The sequence below is a fragment of the Panthera pardus genome, unplaced genomic scaffold (genome assembly GCF_024362965.1).
Source record: "Panthera pardus isolate Hobbes unplaced genomic scaffold, ASM2436296v1 HiC_scaffold_13, whole genome shotgun sequence".
Lineage (NCBI taxonomy): Eukaryota > Metazoa > Chordata > Mammalia > Carnivora > Felidae > Panthera > Panthera pardus.
In genome coordinates, this window is record NW_026526688.1 from 70,818,477 (window position 1) to 70,838,967 (window position 20,491).

General features: G+C 42.9%; 1 protein-coding gene across 1 annotated transcript in view; it reads left to right on the top strand.

The window, feature by feature from the left end:
- Window positions 1–4,898: 4,898 nt before the first annotated feature.
- PDGFC (platelet derived growth factor C) overlaps window positions 4,899–20,491 on the top strand; it is a 204,446-nt gene continuing 188,853 nt past the window's right edge. The window contains exon 1 of the mRNA XM_019441162.2: window positions 4,899–5,177. Coding sequence (XP_019296707.1) covers window positions 5,060–5,177 — 118 coding nt within the window. The 5' untranslated portion in view covers window positions 4,899–5,059. The remainder of the gene's footprint in view (window positions 5,178–20,491) is intronic.

Here is a 20,491-nt window from a genome sequence, read left to right on the forward strand (position 1 = left end):
CAGTAGAACCTGTCTTTCCAAACTCTGTTCATAACAGATGAAAGAGGTCTACCTTGATTGGCCAAGTTTAGGGAGAAGAACCCCTTTCATCATCTCTTGCCAGCCACCAAGTCACCTTTGGAGTTGAGGCTAAGAAACCATTGTTTTAGCCATGTATTACCACAGAAGCACAATTAAGTTAAAAAAAAATTTTGCTATCATTATCTCTAATAGCTCAGAGAATCAGAGAATTCTAGAACAGTAAGAGGATTGAGACAGAATCTGGTGTAAATTTCTTATGTAAAGAAAAGGGAAAGAGGATTTCTAGATCGAGGTTGTACTGTCTGGTAGTGGTAAAGCCAGACTAAGTCCCTGGTGTCCCATCTCTGGGTAAAATGATCTTCTGTTGTGGTGGTTCACAAGTCACCAGGCCTCTCCTTTCTTTGGGGCTGTTTCTGGCTATGTACTCCCTCTGAATTCTGTGTCAGACAAGCACTTCTGAGATTTTGAAAAATATCTTTGCATACTCAACCATGATTTCAAAAAGGAAACTGCAGCTTTACTTCAATGGGAAAAGCCACAGAGGGTCACCCAAAGGCCAGTTCTTGTCACCTGTTTCCTTGGCCACATACTTCTAACTTCCTACCTCCCAACTCCCTTCCCCAGAAAAGTAAAAATCAAAAAGTGCAGGGCCTTAGCTCAACCCTCTACTATTTGCCACAGTGAGCAGGTCTTTCTCAGATTAACAGTTGTTACACGGGCAGGTAAAGGGTGATTGATCTAAAAGTAAAATTTAATCAATAGTGTGTTTTACAATTTTTAGGTTAGAAAAACAGAGTATTAATATATCCTAGATATCTGGAGCAAAGTCATACATTCCTCAAGATGGGTATAGTTGGAGAAAATAGAGAAAAGGGTGACTCTGGGAGGGACTACTATATATTTTTTTCTAGAACACTCTTGGAGCACCTGGGTGGCTCAGGCAGTTGAGCGTCCAACTCTTGATTTTGGCTCAGATCATAATCCCAGGGTTATGGGATCAAGCCTTGCATCGGGCTTTGTGCTGAGCATAGAGCCTGCTTTTAAGATTCTCTCTCTCTCTCTCTCTCTCTGCCCCTTTCCCCTTGTGCTGCACTCTCTCTCTCTCTCTCTCTCAAAAAGGAAAAAAAAACCATCATATGACAATCTTTATTTCTGCTATGATCTATGGGCATTTACTTCCTTACTAATAATACCTCCAGCCCCAGGCCTCATTTAAATGCAGATGTAAGTGTTGCTTGTCATTCTGGAAACACAGTGGGGATTTAAGTAGATCAGAAATTTCCGAACTTCAGAAACTCACGCTCAATTATCTGCCACTAAAATGCTGAAAAGTTAGAGTTCTGGGAAAAATTGTAAAATAATTTTGTATATATACCTATGTGTGTGTATGTGTGTGTGTGTGTGTGTGTGTGTGTGTGTGTGTGTGTGTTTGGATCAAATCAGAAGAAGACAGAGCAAGAAAACCTGTAATATTTGATTTTCTGAGGCAAAAATATATCCTTATGGTTCTTGCCCTCCTGGGTGTCACATGACTAGCTACATGAGTAATTTGCTTTAGATCTTATTTCACTTAAAAAAAATTAATAGTGACACCCATTCTCCCTCCCCCAAATTATTATTGTTAATAACCAAGTACATTCTACCATGTTCTTCAATAGGAATTTGTAGGTAACAGTGTTCATGCATTCAGCCTGAATGGGCACTCCTTCCTAAGGTTTAAGAAAACATGAAAACCACAAAGAATGTTTGCAATTATTTTCTCTTGGTTGGCGGAACAGATGCCTTTCCTCAAGGAAAATGCCTTAGGCCAAAACAAAGCCATATTCATTCAAAATATATTGTTCAGTAATTGTGCAGACTCTGGATTACATAAAATTGACTTTCAATGCAAGGGCCCCACTTTTCTAGGAAAGGTTTATAAGCAAAATGGAGCAGGAAGACAGGCAGAGGATAAAGTGTTAAAAGAATCAACTATGCCAAGGGCAAGGGCAGTACAAGGAACAACAATGCAAGTACATTGAAAGGAAACCAGTTGATGTGAACGTGATTTTGTCTAGGGGTCATGCAGGAGCACCTGGCTGGCTTTATTTATAAGGTGATTGTCAAATCAATCTGTAGAATATGGATGAGGTGAAATGCAGAGGTAGAGTATTATTCTAGATCATCTGTAACTTTTCAAATACAACCTTCATGCTGAAATTCCAGGGAGAATGTAAGTGACTCCAATAAAGAAAACTGTCAGTCAGTCAAGAGTGTTTATTTATTATCCCCCTGAGCCAGGCACTGTTCTAGCCAATATGAAATGATACAAAATAAAGAGTAGTCATCACCCTTATAATCTCATGAGAGCAAGTGGATTAAATCTGCAGACACACACACACACACACACACACACACACACACACACACACACACTCTATGTGGGTGGTCAAGAAATGTCAACTATAGGGACATTTAACAGCCTCATTTAGAAAAATCCTGATTAGAAAATTAACTTACAAAGTTAGAAGGCTTAATTACAAATTAGTAATTAGTTTTATTACAAATAGATGAAAACACACTCATAAAGCGTATCTTTTATATAACAAGTCTCATTATGTTATTAAAATTGGGAACACCCCTCCCCCCCAAATCTACAAAGTAGTTTTGGAACATATTTGTCATGCAAATATGGATTCACTGTCATGTTGGGGAGCTGCTGAAGTGCATAAAGTAACAGGCCTGTGTCTGCTAACCTGTAAATTCTTTCAAGTCAGAGAATGGGCCTTGTATATTTGCCTTGATATCTTGTACTGTGAAGACAGAGTGGTAAAGAAATAAGAATGAATGAATGAATGAATGAATGGGATAGGTGAGTAAAGAGGAATTGAGCTTATTTGAATTTTAAGAAGCAAAAAAAAAAAAGAGGACCAGGATATTGCAGAGAGGTCAAGTTGGTGGGTCTCAGTGGGTGTCCAAATACAGGGAGAGGGCTTGGCCTTTTCAGCATGACTGAGGAAGGTCAGCTCCTGGTTTGGTCCTATCGGTGAACTTTCTCACCGATCCTATCGGTGTCCTATCGATGCCTTTCTCAAGCATCCCTGGATCCTTTTAAAGGGCAGCTCTCCTCCACCCTCAGTAGATGGCCTTGCAAGGCCAGAAAGGGTCTCCTGAAAAAGAGCCATTTGAGACTCCACGCATATTTCAGCATGTACCTTAAGGCTATATCCTTTCTTCCAGCACCCCCCCCCCCCCCCCCCCCCCCCGTGGAACACCATACCTGGCCAAATTGTTTGCATGCACTTAATTTAACAAGAGGCAGGGTGCCATTTGTGATGATTTGCTTGCCACGGGACTCTCTTGATATTAATTTAATGAAGTTCAACTAGTATGCAAGCTTCCGGAGAACAGAAACTTTCTTGTGTTTTCACTACCGCCGCCCCAGCTCCTAGAACAGTGCCTGACACAGTAGGCGGTCAACAAATAACAGTGTTTGCGAAATGAATGAATGTTGCTGTTAATGTGCTGGCGGTTTGTCTTTACTTTTCTTCTCTCCATCTCGCTTCAGAGAGCTGGCAACTGAAGGGAAATCTTTGAAATCTAATTTCCCTTCTTCCTCCGGTCCAGAAACTCTGGCCAAGCCTTTGGTTACGGGGATACCCTCGGAAATTAATGACGAGTCACGACCACGGGGGGCGGGGGACGAGGGAGAGTTGCAGGAAGTTCTTCTGCACTCAGTTTTGCGTCTGCAGTACCCTTCGCCACCCATCTTGCTCTTTATTTGGGGCTAGGGGTGTCCCGGGGGAAGGAAACCAAGGGCCGCTCCGGCTGCATTCCTCGCCTGGGCCATTTAGGTCCTGTCTGCAGCGAGCCCCGCAGCACCCCCTGTCTGTGCCAGCACCTGTTGGACCGCCAGTTGGCGGCCCGAGTCGGCGCGAGCGGACGCGGCCCGGGGCTGCCCCTCCCGGAGGCGCCGACCCTCGCCCGCCCCTGCGGCCGCCCGCGGGAGAGCGGCTCAGCCTCCCCCGCTCGCCAGCCGCGCGCTCCGCCCGGGCTCTGCCCACGGCCCCCTCCTCCCGACTGCCGCCGGCTGGGGGAAGGTAGAGAAGGGGAGGGGACAAGCCGGAGCCTTGGGCCGCCGGCCTTCTCTCTCTACCCCGTGCCGAGACGCCGCGCGGAGCCCCGAGGTTTGCGCGGAGCCCGAGGCGTGGGGGGAGGGGACCGGGTACGACTGGAGCCCCGCGGTGACCCCGAGCTGCCGAATTTCCCTTGGCTTCGAGGAGCGGGGGACGCACCCAAACAAGGTGAACTTTGGTCGCGGAAAACTCCAGCCAGGTGCCGGTATCCGTGCTGCTGCGGCGGTCGGGACCGGGTGCAGGCTGCGCGCCGGGCTGGGGAGCGGGAGCCCAGCGGCCTCCCTCCGCCGGCGCCCGGGGCGGCCTCGGCCCGGAGCCCCCCGGCCTCGCTCCGGCTCCGCGGCCCCGGGGACCCGCCGCGGCGCCCTAGCCTTGTTTCTTCCCCCTCCCCCTTCGGGGGTGGGGGTGGGGCGGGGGAGAGGGGCGCCCGGAGAGCGCATCTATTGGCAGCTTTGTTATTGATCAGAAACTGCTCGCCGCCGACTTGGCTTCGGGCTGGCTTCGCTCGACCCTTGAGTTTTCGCCTCTGTCCTGTCCCCCGAACTGACAGGTGCTCCCAGCAACTTGCTGGTGACTTCTCGCCGCTCCCCCGGCTCCCCCGCGTCCCCACCCCCTCTTTCCTCCCTCGCCTTCACCCCCACCCCCACCACTTCGGCACAGCTCAGGATTTGTTTAAACCTTGGGAAACTGGTTCAGGTCCAGGTTTTGCTTTGATCCTTTTCAAAAACTGGAGACACAGAAGAGGACTCTAGGAAAAAGTTTTGGATGGGATTATGTGGAAACTACCCTGCGATTCCTTGCTGCCAGAGCAGGCTCGGCGCTTCCACCCCAGTGCAGCCTTCCCCTGGCGGTGGTGAAAGAGACTCAGGAGTAGCTGCTTCCAAAGTGCCCGCCGTGAGTGAGTTCTCGCCCCAGTCAGCCAAATGCTCCTCTTCGGGCTTCTCCTGCTGACATCTGCCCTGGCCGGCCAGAGACACGGGACTCAGGCTGAGTCCAACCTGAGTAGTAAATTCCAGTACTCCAGCAACAAGGAACAGAACGGTGAGTCTTTTCCCCCCTTCTCCCCCTTCTTGTTTCTCGCTGTATGTGTTACGTTGGCATTGTGCGTTAGTGTGTGATGTACACCAGCCTGCGAGGGTATTATCGTCTCTCCATGCAAACACGCGCTGCGTTCATTGGCATGGGCTTGAGGAGGTTACGTGCAGTTTGCAGCTTCGGGAGCTGCCACAAAGCTGTAACAGGGCAACGTGAGTGCCACTGCTGGCTGAGTTAGAGAGGACATTCTGGGAGCGATTGTGAACGTCAGTTCAAACGCACATTGCAGAGCCTTTCATTGCCAGAGTTATAAGTTCAAGAACTGCCTCTAAAAATGAGTCCAAAATGAATGAGTCTTGGCATGTTTGACTTTACTCAGCTTTTCTTTTTCATGGGGAGGGGGATGTTTGAGGAAATCTATCAGCTGCATTAATTGAAGCACTCAAAGTGGAAAGGCATCAGTTAATCAGTAAGTAGATAGGAAATACACAGGTCAAGAGGCTGTGTGGATGTTTTTGGGGAGAGTTAAAAATGTATTTCTCTTGCGCTCTGTTTTTTTTTTTTTTTTTTTTTTTTTTTTTTTTTTTTTAAATGTGCCTTTGTACTCTGAAGTCCTTACCTTTATGGTGTGTGTTTTTATATGTGTCGGTGAATGACTGCTATTTTGTGTGTGCTGGAAACGACTTAATCCTGCATAGGAAATGAGAATTACTTTCAGCTTTCAAGTGTACCTGAAATGTTTAGAAAACTCTCAGATGCAAGTTCCCTTGGGCTGGGATTGCACAGAGCTGGAGAAAGGCTCCTTTCATAAAGCCAGGGCAGCGTCAGGGTGTGTAATTTGCTTAGCCTCTGAACCCCATATGATTTACATCATTCAATTTCTAAACTCTTTTTCTCTTGATCTACCATTATGAAGTCATTTTTGAGAATACTTTGTAAATAGAAATTTTATACTGCCCATGAAACCACAATGTTAATGTAGGCTGTCTAAAATTAGAATATTAAATACCCTGTTTACAAGTGGTGGCTCTTTACTTGAAAAGAAATGTGCATGTTTTTACTGCTTTGGATGCCATCTATTCAGAATGCAAGGATGCTGTCACTTTATTAACCAGGCGAAAGGAACACAAGCAGCGTACCTAGAAAATCAGAATGGTGTGTGCTCTGTTTTTAAGTCACAGCAACTTTTTCTTTATGTATTGGGGTGTTTTAAAACTTCAACGTTGCATTTAAACTCTCTGAAAGTGTTCATCTTTAAGAAAGCACAGAAAGTTTTAGAGTACAGAGATAGATTAAATAAGGATTCCTGGGATTTTTGTAGACATTGTTTGGTATTTGCTGTATGTGCAGTAAATATACATTATCACGTTTATCAGTCACTATTAATGTAGTTGCTTCTTACAACTTGCTAATGTGATGGCTCATGGCACCTGCAGGCTGCTTGAGCTGCTGATCAAAGGGCAGCCTAGGGATCTATCTCTAATCACAGGAGCTGCAGAGGACTGGGGGAAAGTGATCAAAGGAGCCCCAGCACCAGCTGTACCCTGGCAGGAAACAGATCAGACCAACCTTTGTTCTTTTTCATGTAAAATAAATGTCCAATTCAAAATATTGTTTCTTACTAGACAAGCTTCTCTAAAATGACAGTGCACAATATTCCTGGCTTCTGTCTTCTATTTTTTTATTGTTCCTGTGCCATTATCATTTCTCCTTCTGCTTCTGTTTTTATCAAGCCTGGCATCTGTCATCTTCCTGATTCCCTTTGCTACTTGTGCCTCTGATTGTCATTCTTTCTTGTGATCCGCCTACCATCACCTCTTTGTAATGGGCCCCAGACCTCTCGCGTGGTCGTTGGCCACTTTACTGAGTAGGTTCACACTCTCAGGAGAGGTGAGTTCATTAAGCCAGGCAGGCCACACACATTCTGTTGCCATCAGAGGCTGGGCCATTTCCATTCCTAAGTTGCATGATGCTAAAAATAGCCTGGCTGTTTCCTAATCTGTGGGTAGAGGATTGGGCTATGTTTAGCTCCTGGGAGGGTTGGCAGCAGGAAGTAACTAGAGGTAAGGGAACTACTCACCTTGTAGTTTTCAGCCTGAGAAGAAGTGGGACTATCCAGCACTAGGGGGCAATATAGAGCTATTTTCCTGCACATGCTCAGGTTGATTTTATGCTTCGAGGTTCCAAGATTTGAGGATAACAGGTAGGTGCCAAAGAAGCTCCACCTGGAATGTGAACACATTTGCTGGAACGTCTTCTTCTTTCTTCTTCTTCTTCTTCTTCTTCTTCTTCTTCTTCTTCTTCTTCTTCTTCTTCTTCTTCCTTTTTTTGTGGGGGGGGGGGTGTTCCAATTTTCAATTCCCTTATGTTGGTATTTTTTGCCCTAATAGTGATTTATGGTTGATTTTTGATTGCCCTCTTGCTATTCTCAATTTTGATGATTGCCCAGTTCTGGAAGTACAGACCCTTCTGGAGATGCCACATAGAAATGTCATTGGTCCATTGTGTGCATTGCATCATTTTGTGAAAGGTCTTCTAAGTGCCCAGTGTCCAAATCGATCTATTTATTATGACTATAGTAACTCATTCTTGTTTTCAAAGACCTTTACCCAATGATACTATCTTTTCTTCAGTATTCTAAAGTCTCAAATGTTGACACAATCAGATCCCCAGGACTGCGTCATTTCAGTATTGACTTAGTGTCCCAAGAGGTGTTGTAAATAAATGGAAATTGATTGCTGTAGCCAATGCTAGATATTTGGATTTAGAGTGAATCATATGCAGGTGCTTCAAAATTAGTTTTGAGGGATCGGTGTCATTTACCCTGTTATTATGACTTACCTGGCTTTTGACTTAACGCTATTTGCAATTCTTGCCACTTTGCTGTCAGAATAGTTTTATCCTCCAATATTATGAGTTACCTTTGTGTCCTTCATCTTGAACCTGACTTCTAACTGTGAAGTCTCACATATAAACCAAGGGTCTCCAGATGTAACGTAAAGGACATAAAAGATAAGAACACTGACTTATATAGGGTTCCTGGCCTATACTTCTTTAATGACCACAGGAAAAATTACTAATATCTGTGTGCACTCACTTAGAAGAGAATACCTCCTCTGAAATTGACAAGTTCTGGGCTGGTTCTCCTGAGTTGTAGCAGAAGAGATCATATACATCAAAAAACGAAAAGAACCAAAGCTTACTTTGTCTATAGCATGTAGCCCCAAATAGACACCAATCACAAAGTTGTTGATGGAGTAAGGCCTCACCCACTTTGTGTCATTGGTAAGTGATTTTAATTCATCCATAGATCTGAAATGTGCTTATTGTTCTCATTTCCTTTAACCATTTTGAGTATAGATTTGGAATATGCCTCTATTAGGGTTATCCCTGTGAAAATCATTTATTGTATGTGCTCTTTTCCACAAGAACTTTTGTGGCCTGTGGGGCCATTTACTCTGCAGACAGGTGGTTATCTAGTGATGCCTATCTGAGTACATGTATCTTATGCTTGTGGCTTCTCTGTCTCTCTCTCTGTCTCTCTCTTTTTTTTAATGCCAACTTGCTCCTCCTCTTCCTGCCATGTGCCTGTGTCTAACAAAGTTGTGTCCATTCCCCCTACCCTTTTAAGGGTACCCTTCAAAGCTCAATTTTACTGAAAATAGATAATCACCATCCCTAGAATGGTGTCCAAGAGTAAATAGTCTCTGACTGAGTGCTAAAGGGACTTCCTGTGAGTTAGTCTATAAGTTGTAGTGCATGACCTTTGTGACATTTATTTTTGTTGTTTAGAGGCTTTTTTTTAAAGAACTTCCTCCTTGTTCTCTGCTCTGTTTGAGATTGTTGAGGAAGTTGAAGAAGTAAAGTGTCATTATGTAATGATGAATATTGTTTTTCACAATAGATGACCAAAAAAGGCCCATTCTATTTTTTGGGTAACGTTTCCCTCCTACCAACTGTTATCTTTTACACTTAATGTGATATATTTTATATTTACCTCTAAAAGGTGACCAAGTCTGTAGTAGGCTTTACATAGTTGTGAATAGACACCAGGATCTGACCCTAAATATTCCCCAGTGGTGGCGTTTTAGAGAGCTCCATCTTGGACACCAAAATCTTAGCTTTGTCCATTCTTATTTCGGCCTTCCTGACACTTATTTTTTTTACAGATCTTCTTTATATTCTTTTCCACTTCATGTTTTTTCAGCCTTTATAGTGCCAGAATTCTGCTGTATGTACAAACATGCACATTTGTTGTAGATATAGAACTCTAATCATAATGTGATGAGTGTTAAGTAAATAGTAATTGAATCAGTGCATTCATCATGTCCATACTCCCCCACCCCCATAAAAAAATGTTTCCAGAATTGCTAAAATTTTCCTCATGGGTTTCTATTGGTGTTAGCTCAAGTGGTAGAAGTCATAAAAGTCCCTTTATTTACTAGGTCTAGTTTTGATGTTTCTGGTTTTATTTGGAAGTACTACACGTAGCCAGAGTATCTCTATGCAATGCTGTATAATGTCTGTGTAACTCATATATGAAACAGTCTGTCTGTGATATTTTTCTCTACCACCTCTGCCAACTGTGGTGTGTGTGTGTGTGTGTGTGTATGTGTGTGTGTGTGTGTGAATCTCTCTTATTTCATTTCCTAAGGACACCTCTAGTGGTTGATTTTTATTTGGGATGCACCAGCACCACCCCACAGATTGTTAAAATCTTGAAATATTCCTAACGGGCTGGGAAGGAGCCAGTGCTCCTCTTTTAGGACAAACTGACCATCTGTGAATCAGAAATGACAAGGTTAGTGTTTGATAGTTCAGGAATTCTAGAATACTATTTCCACCCCGCTGGCCTCCTTCCTGATTGGTCGGTGTGCCTGCCCCGTTGATTATTATCCATTTTCACACTTTTAGCTACTCACAATTTCAGTCATATTGGAGTTCCAACACCTCTCTCTTCTGCTCTCTGCCTGGCAGCAGAGGCCACGGTGAGGCGTGAAGGACCTTGAGTGAAGAAAGGAGATGGCCTTTTTAAAGCCTCTTTCTTGCAGCTTCTTTTGTTGTGCTGCCTCAAGGGTTGGGGGCTGGGAAGTGAGATGAGGCATAGGGATGTGGCCTACAATAGCACGGGATTGTAGTCCTCAGTTGGTTGTCCTTATTTCTGTGGGCAGCACTGGTCAGGTGCATGTGTGTGGGTAGCCCCTTATTGGCATCTGAATTAAATGGATCACTTTCTCAGGGAGGTCTTTTCCTGACCACTTAATCTGAATTAGCCAGCCCTCACAATCACATCAAGGCTAACTAACTGCATAGTGCTTATTGTCACGTTTGGATATTCTTCTTGTTATTGAGTTAAGTCGTCGTCAGCGTACCCCGACCACCACCCCCAGAGTACACGAGTTCCCTGAGGGTATGGACCTTGTCTGACTTGCTCTCTTCAGGAGCTTGGAGCTTTAGCATCTGGAACAGGGGGTTGTATACAGTATGTGCTCAATAAATATTTGTTGCATGGTTCTGGATGTAGTGCCTTATTAGAGTAAGACTGTGGTGTTGGCTATAATATTAGGCCATCTTTGAAGATGTCTGTTGGTCTTGGAACTTGTACTTTGTTTTAGATTTTTCGTAGGAAGGTAAACTTGTTTATTTATTGGTTGTGATGGGATATGCCAATCAGAGTACTACTTTATAATCTTGGTAAATATACCATGTTACCTGGTGAGCATGTACCAAGCAAGTGGGTAAGTTTCCTAGAACTGGTGCTAGTAACTTTCTTAAAAGTGCCATTGGTGTGCATACCTCTCTCTGTGTTTTCCAAAGATGGGGTGTTGTGTGATATGGACCAAGGATCTGAATAATGGTAAATTTTAGGTGGCTAGACGTGCCTCAAAAAAGCAGTGTGCTTTCCATCCTCTGCTTGTGGCTCACAGATAACTTGTGCGGGATGGACGTCAGCAATAAATATGGCGTGTGGAATGTTAGGACTAGAAGGATCCTGAGAGGCTCTCCTCACCTATGTGTAAAGCGAGACTTGGAGAGCTGAAATGACGTCATCAAGGTCACTGTTGAGTGCAACAGTTTTAAACTGCTAATGTGGTGATATATTTTTGCTTGTGTAAAGAACCAACTAGGCAAATGGGATTCTCATTTTAACTTTCTGATGCATTGTGTAAAAGCCATTCTTTATTACTTTAGGGGGTTGCATGCTTTGTGGGTTGTGAAGGAAGATGGGACGCCCGTGGTCCTGCAACACAGCTTATAAGAACACTACGGAAAACAATGTGAAAGTAATCACATTGATTACATGTGACAGATACTCTGGCTAATATCTATTACAGTATTTCTGTTGGGGTAGCAATCTGACAGTTTGGCAAATAACTTGAAATGCTATGTTTAGAATTGTTAATATTACATGTCGAGACTTTATTTTAAGCAGGTGTACCCGATCCATGGATGTTTATTTCAGTATTTTGGTTTATGAATTGATGATGAAGAGGATGGTTGACATTTGAATACTTGATTCCACAGGGAGGTTTTTTTTTTTTAAACAATAATTTTGAGCATTTCGTTTAGGAGGATGTCTCCCTGGTACAAGTTCCATGGGAATGACTAAATAAGCATGGCTTAGTGGGTTCTAGAAAGCACAACCTGTTATTCTTTCGAATGAATTTAATGAGTGGCCTTCATTTTTATTTACATTATAATATATAGGATTTTCTATGCCAAGGTTCAAATTTCTCTTGAATGTCAGCAACATCAGGAAATAAATTCATAGGTGCGGACTTGAATGGCCTGCCAAAAACAGGATTAAATGACCAAAATTCTGTTTGTAAATTTTCCAAATCTGAGAACAAAAGGAGCTACAAATGATAAAGAGGCGTCATACTAACGACATTTATCGTTAAAGTCAAGTTACTCAGAGTGATTTTGGGAGTAGCATTAGCTCGTTTCGTCTTTGACTTCACGAGAATGCATTTTAAAAAAAATTTTTTTTTTAACGTTTATTTACTTTTGAGACAGAGAGAGACAGAGCATGAATGGGGGAGGGTCAGAGAGAGAGGGAGACACAGAATCTGAAACAGGCTCCAGGCTCTGAGCTGTCAGCACAGAGCCTGACTCGGGGCTCGAACTCACAGACCGTGAGATCATGACCTGAGCCAAAGTCAGACGCTTAACCGACTGAGCCACCCAGGTGCACCACGAGAATGCATTTTAAATCGAGCTGAGCCGATCCTGTTATCTGACTTCACGTTACGTTTCCTTTGCCATCTTCAAGCAGTTACTGCCCGTCCTCTGGTGACTGAACGGTTTCTTCCCTGGATATTTGGCTTTTGTCTAAGCCAAACCATCTTTGCCAGGCCGGCTTCGCTAATTTTGCTTTCTTGGTGTTAGGCTTTATTATTCTTTTACTTTCAAGCTATGATTTTTTTTTGTACTGGGCTTTTACCCTATCGGATAGTAGTTGAGCCATTTTTCAATCAAATGAGGTGTGTATTAGGTTGTTGCAGGGAGTGGAGAATGGAGGGCCTGTTTTTCTGAGGGAAACCAACATCCCCAAACAGCATGAGGCACATTGATGGTAAAGGCAAGGATATAGATTTGTACTATTACTGGTCACTGCGTCCTGGCAAGACCGCCGTGAGAGCTCTCAGGAGAGACACAGGGAGCGCAGTATTTGGATGTGTTTTTTTGTGGGTCGGTAGATGGGTCTAAAGATCTCCCAGTGGGTCTCTGGTTTTGTAATGCTTAATAATGACACCCGAAGAGTGCCTGTTAGTTGCCACACTTGGGCTCAATGTCTGTAGACAGTAGACAGCTTATCTTTATAACCTCCCCGTAGGGTATGAATGGGAAAAACACCAAGGCTTCGCTAGCTAAGTAGCTTAGCCAAGGGCTCAGAGCTGGTAAATGTTTGGACCTAGGTCTGACTCCAAGCCAGGACGGAGTCACATGCTTCTTCCTTCCTGAGTTAAATGGTCTAACGTTTTATTAGAACATTGTTTTTATTCAGCACGTATTCATAAGCATCTGCTCTTGGCGAAGCTCTGCACTAGGTGCTGGACCCACAAAGAAGAAGATGCGGTTCTGCCCTTGAGGAGGTCTGTCCAAGAAGGATGACCGGTCCTTCCTTTGTCTCACGGTCTGTGGCGCTGTGCTCGACGTGCTATGGGAACACAGAATGCTTTATTTCACTTCAAAAATCCTCCTTTGATGGATGAAGCGATTGATTGTGCCTGGAAGAGACGTGCAGGGAGAGAAGTTCCCACAGGGGACGTGACATATTTTGAAGTGGGTTTGAGAGAGGAAAAGAGGAAAACGTTCTAGGTGGAGGGAATAGCGTCCGCGAAAGAATACAGACCTGAGAAGGCATATCATGTGCGGGAGGCAGGAAGAATCTAGTGTTGTAAATATGAGTAGAGGCAAGAAAAAAGTGGAAAGGTGTCCTGGATGGCTGCATTCAAAGGCCCTGAGGCTGTTTGCAGTGTGCTTCCTGCAGAGTTTGCACTGAACAAACCACGTAAAAGAAAAAGTGGTCTCGCAGTTTCAGGGTTAGTTATTTTCTGTCACTTTCTGAGCAGACAGTGGAGTAGCAATGTTCTACTTTGGCGTGGGTAGTTGACTGCTTCTTGGTGGAACTTTCTCCCAGTCATTAGACAACGTTCGGATGTTCGGACTTGGATAGAAGGGCAGCCTGTATAGCCTCCGTTACACTCAAATAAAGTAAGCCTGTGTCCACACTACTCTCTATTGCCTTCCTTCTGTAAACAAAGAACTATTTTCATACTTCATTCACAAAATGGATGGCATGCGGAATGAGGCTGGGTGAGGGATCAGGAGATTGTGGTAAAAGGTAGACAGCTTCCAGCCCACCGAATTAGTGTAATGAAGCTATTACGTTGCAGGAAGCAAAGAAAACAGCCTTAACGCTTTTCAGGGAAAGGCTCTCAAGTTTTGTGGAAAATTAATTCCCGTGAGTGTCCTCTACCTTGAGAAGCTGCAACGTTTCTCTAGTGAGGTTCCTTCTGGTCTCTTGTGTATGCATGGGTTCTAGAAATATTTTGTGGGACTTAAGGACTTGACGAGAATGAGTTTTCTTGGTGGATGTGCTTTCTAGATGCCATGCCATTTTTTTGAAGCTATGCTATTTGCATTCTAGGAAAGCCTCATTTGTGAGTGGATACTATTTTGGGCTTTCCAGTGTTTGCAAGATGGAGATAGGCTTCCGCACTTAAATATGCCCAGCTGGCCATTGCACCTGCCTTTTGAGTCACTACAGAGATCAGGAACCATTAACAACAGAAGTTGGACTTTCGTAGTACTTATCTCATGTTGTTTCTGGCAGTTATTTTTGCTGGGTATTTATAAGGACATCTGTCTTTTAAGGAGTCGTATTACTTATCCTTTTTTTTCCCACTAAGGAATAAATCACAGCTTGTTTCCCATACTGCCACTCTCATTCATAGTCTGAGGTGATTAGAAATGCAAATTGGGAGTCATTAAAACATTATAATTTCTTTTTCTATGGCATCAGGCGATGTTTAAAATCAGTGTGCTAAGAAGGAACATGTGCTTAAAATGTGATTAAGATGTGAACAAATGAGTAGAATGAAATATTCACTTCCTTCCTGGAAATCTCTTACTGGGTCTGGAAATAAGGGGGACCTGTAGTATTCATCATTTCTGATTTATCATACTTGAAGCCTGAGACGTAAGCCTGAGATGTGCACGTTGTTTAAGAACACGGGAAAACACAGTAGCTTCTAATGTTTTCAAATTGCTTTGTGGAAATATATACTAAAGACTCCTTCTTGCAAGAGTGTGATTTACAGTCGGATTACCCACTCAAAGGACAGATCAGATTCAGCTGTATTTCTCGTAGTGATTCTTGGATATGTAAACACTATAAAAACAAGAAGGAAAAATGGGATAGCTTAAGTATGAAAAGTATTGATCTGCACATTCAGAGCCAGAGATGGGATGTGCTGGAGGCAGATTTCCTCCACTGGAAATATGTGTATGTTGTAGGTAATAAAAAGTACTGGGGGATGCTTCCTATTCAGTAAGTAGCAGTGTCTCTGTAAGTATGCATTTTGTTCCTGACTTTAATTTATAAACAGAAGTACATTGTCTTTCTGGAGGTCTACATGAAAATGAATTGCTTTTACAAAACAAGGGACCAGACCTCATAGTGTTTTTATAATTTCACATGCGGTTTTACGTATATTGGAGATATATATGATGGGCTCGGCTCTGTCTTTACTTTGTGTTAGTCACTGCAGTCAAAACATTTTACTATTTCTAGAAAAATCAACAGTCTAAAAATAGCAGGTGTTTCCCAGGTCAAAAAACCTGCCTCAGATATTGAGAGATGTTGACCGTCTAGATACCTAAATGATGAATGCTAAACCCTGAAAATATCATTTTAATCTGTTTTCTTGTGAATATTAGCAGGCTTGAGGTTTATAAGCAAGAATAAGAATGTAAAATTAGGAATCAAATGATCTCTATGTTGAATTTTTTCAAAAAAGCTTTTCTTTCATGCTATAAAATTTATCTTTAATCTGTGCTGATAACTTTTAATGGGCATCAGTTGGGTACCCCATTAAACTAACTGCTTTAAAATGGTTTCCTTTTAGAACTCACATTTACATTCTAGGAAATCAATTAGAGTGCATGGATTTTACATTTCCCTTGCAATCTTCCTTTACAGTCATTTCTGAATGACCAGCCTACCAGAGCAAAACACTCAGAGGTGCAAATCTTTTGGAAGAAGTGCAAATGCCACACTTTTACTTGGAAAACTGGAAAAAAAAATTGGACTTATTTAATATATCTGCCGAACATTTAAAACTGCGGAAAGCACGGGAAATACTTTTGGTGTATGGGAATGTGTGGTGTTTCCAAATTACAAACATTGTTTTGAAAATTTCCCCGGTAGTGGTGAATTATATGAGACCACGTCCATCCAAGAAGAGCTTGTTTAACTGGCTTGTGGTTCTGGGGCTCATTCAAACACTCTTAAACAAAATAAAAGGAATGGATGTAATAACCTCTTTATGGAAAGGCCGTAAAAAGGTACAGGGCCATGTAAACAAATTGGGTCATTTACTAGATGTTTTAAGTGATAGATTTGCAATCCAAATTCAGGGGTGTGTATTAGGTTTTATAGGATCGTGACCATGTTCTGTTCTGAAAATGAAGGTTCCAAGCTTATTTTTTGTTTGTTTGTTTGTTTTTCTTTAGTGCATGGAATCCTATTTTACATATCCTATAGTACATGCTGTTTTATACTGTAGTTTGAACTCACACTCACGATTTTGAGCATTTTCACTTACAAGTTTGTTCAACTTTGGAAAATGGTTAGAAACCCACGTGTGAACAGTTGAATTGACCTGATTTTTGGTAGCACTGGGTTCTGTTCAAGGAAAATAAGATGATTGAAATTGAAATTTTCCTCCTGGGCTCAGACATGTCTAAACTAATTGTAAAATAATTGTTCTGGCTTACAAGAGCAGACTCATAACTACGACTATGTAAAGTAGAAATCCAACAACAGTTATGATTTACAATTACTGTAACTCTGCCAATCTTGTAATAAAACCGCTATTATAACCCACCTACCGTGACATTCATTTGCCTTCCTTGAGACATAGGTTAAAAAAAAAAAAAAGCCTCTCCCAAGTTGTCTGGCTTTAGAGAGCCATTCCATTACAGCAGGGTATTCATTTATCTTCTCTGAAATGGGTACGAGGGTTGTGCCAGAGCAGCCTGACACGGGGAGGAGGGTGGGCGGGCATACAAGAATGTGTGGTGCTGTGCTCCGGTGGTGATGCCTAGTGGCAGTGGAAGCCAGAAATAAATTTGGAAGGTGAAGTGAGGAAAGGAAACGAAGTCATTTCTCTGTTGATACCATAGCATTCATTCATTCCGCAGCTTCTCTCAATCAGGGTTGGCTCACTTGGCCTTAAAGGAAGTAGATTGTGTAAGAAACCTCAGTAAAAATCAATGAGCCTTTCTAAGTTTTAAACACTGATGGCATCATACCATACTGGCAACTTTTAAGTGTTGCTGCTGGAAGTTTGGCAGCAGAAATCACTGCTCCAGGTTCATAAGCCTTAAAAAACAAGGGACAATGGTGGATATTATAGTTTCTGTGTAATTTGTGACTTGCTATTTCCTTTCTTCTTTCTTTTCTTTCTTTCTTTCTTTCATTCTTTCTTTTCTTTCTTTTGTTCTTTCATTCTTTCGTTCTTTTGTTCTTTCTTTCTTTCTTTTGTTCTTTTGTTCTTTCTTTTGTTCTTTTCTTTCTTTCTTTCTTTTTTCATTCTTTCTTTTGTTCTTTTCTTTCTTTCTTTCTTTTCTTTCATTCTTTCTTTCTTTTGTTCTTTTGTTCTTTCTTTTGTTCTTTTCTTTCTTTCTTTCTTTTGTTCTTTCTTTTGTTCTTTTCTTTCTTTCTTTTCTTTTGCTTGCTTGCTTTCTTTCTTTCTATCTTTCTTTCTTAACTTAGAACTAGATGGCCTTAAGTCTATGGAAAACCTAAGCTCTGTCTTTAAATTGGGTTCTGGGTAACCTTAAAAACAACGATTCACATCTTTTTGCCTTAGTTGTGCACTCACCTCTTTTATGTAGCACGGAGTCGTGTGTGGTTGTGTACTACATAAATACGCATCAAACTGAGGTGAATACCACAAAGTGACACCACTACCTGCCTGGAACCGTGAGGTGTTGTGAGAGATGCGCTGCTGACTTTGACTTAATCACTGCCTTCAAGTAGTTTATAGTGCAATGGGGAGATAAGACATAGAGCCAGCTGTAATACAGAATAAAATGCAGCATTGGGGGTGGGGATTGAGGGAAAAGCAAACTTATTTACAGCAGAGCCATTAGAAACCACTTAGGAGAGTTGTCAGGGGAGACTTCTATTTTGAGCAAAGGTGCCTGGAAAGATGAGTGGCTGTGTGCATGCGGGGTTGGAGGTACAGTGGAGTGGATTTTAGGTGATGGGAGCCTGCTGGAAATATGAAAAGGAAGGGAGTCCGGGAAATCCATGCAGTCAGTCCAGTGGGGTTTGTTCTGACTGAGACCTCAGAAATGGATTCAGCAGCCAAATGACTAGAAGAAGCACTAGGGGTGCCCACGTGGCTCAGTCGCTTAAGCTCCCGACTTGGGCTCAGGTCAGGAAGGATCTCACGGTTCATGGGTTCGAGCCCTGCACTGGGCTCTGTGCTGACAGCTCAGAACCTGGACCTGCTTCGGATTCTGGAGAGAAAGAAAGAGGAAAGAAGCAGGTTGATTTAACTTGTTTGATGGGTTTGAGAGTCTCCGGAGGAGACCCAAAAGGTTGTATGTGTAACGAGAGATAAGACTTCTGGGCTGGAAATTGCCTGTGCAGTTGCTGAAGGAACATGGGAGAAATGACCGCAGAGCACTGGGCAGCATGTCAAATTATCGCAGAAAGAACTGAGCATACCTGGCAGAGAAGAAGGAACTAAATTTTGGAGGAAGCGAGCCTTGAGGCAAATTTTGACCAAGTGAGAAAGTGAGAGGAGATGCAGGAGAAATTGTAGTGAAGTTTCCCTGGAGGTGGTGTCAGAAAATTCCATCCCTATGGTGACGTTTTAGTCCTGCCTGGTGTGTAAAGTAGAAGCATCAATGATAGGAGGGACGAGATAACAAAAATAGATGTTTTGGCTTGGTCAGTCCACCTGGAGGATAACGGATTAGTTATCCCTAAGTCTGGGGATATGGGGATGGAGGAAGGAGAGGGGGGCTGGTAGGTAGAGGTGTATGATTGCAGTGGCCGGAATCAGCATCACATGTAGTAGAAAACAATAGTTACGGGGAAGGGCGTGACATGTGGAAGAACGTATGTTTAAAAGACCCATGCTAAACCAGGGTGAGTCAAGGCTTCTAACCAGTTACAGAGCTGCAGAGACGTGAAAAACAATCATGGACATTCAAATCAAAAAGCCACTTTAATGCCCCTTACTTTTTCTTTCTGGTGCTGATGCCCTTAAAAGTGTGCGGTCAAAAATGATAAAAGGATGGGGGGAAGCCACTGCAGGCCTCTGGGATCTCTGCTGGGGAAACTCTAGCATCTGTTGCAAGCACCACACAGGTTTTTTGTTTTTGTTTTTGTTTTTTTTTAACAGCTATTAAGACTGCAGAAAATTGTTGGGGGGGGTTCAAGGTACACCTATTGTTTGCTCAAGAGAAGAATATACCTCGGTGTGTGTATTCCGCACTCCCCAGAGAGGCTGTGTCCTGAGGATTGTGTGTGCTTTGATCGTGGGGAATCTTTTATGTTCCTATAACCATTGGCAACGTGTGCGTGGAACTGGTTTGTTGAATAACCATGACCATTGATTGAGTCTTGATCAAAAATGCAACTTTATTTTTGTTGTTCCTGAGTTTTATTGAACAGGGAAAATCTTCCCCTGTTCCAGTATGGATATTTCTATAAGACATGGTTTTTCATGGGCACCTGAGTGGCTCAGGAGGTTAGGCATCCGACTTCGGCTTAGGTCATGATCTCGAGGTTCGTGAGTTCGAGCCCCGTGTCAGGCTCTGTGCTGACAGCTTGGAGCCTGGAGCCTGCTTCAGATTCTGTGTCTCCCTCTCTCTCTCTCTCTCCGCTCCTCCTCTCCTTGCTCTCTTTCTCTCTTTCTAAAAAATAAATAAACATTAAACAAATTAAAAGAAAAAAAAAGACATGGTTTTTCAACTCACCCTTAAGAGATGCTGAGTTTGAGAGTGGTTTCAAATGTAAACACCCTATGATTTAGAAATAAGATTGCCCAGGCCTTTGGCAGTTAAAACTCCAAATGTCTTCACTACCTACCCAGGTCTGCTGCTGAGTGGATTCTGTCTGGGAAAGCAGCTGGCGGGAGGAGGCAGGAGTTTTGATGTGTCTGAGGGGTTCCACCTTCAGGGAGTAGCTCCTGGCCATTTCCCATGAACGTCTTACTATCGCTGTGGTGTAACTGTACCCATCCTGCTGGCCCCTCAGTGCCATCCATTCTAGAATTCAGGTACCCGTATGTTCCGAGGACTCCCTTTGTCCGGGGCTTGCTTTCAGGATTCCAAATCTGAGAACGCCACTTCAAACGAAGTCTCTGTTCTGCTTAAATAGGATTCCTTCACAAACATTTAAAATGTGGAATATGGTCCATTAAACACGCACAGACTTATCGTCAGGCTAATGAATGAAAACATTTCTATTTTTGAGTAAAGTAATTATGTTGGTATTTGTAATTTCTGCATTCTCCCTGTCATCACCCCTGGTCGGGTGCTGGTCACCTAAACTGTTGCATAAATGTCCT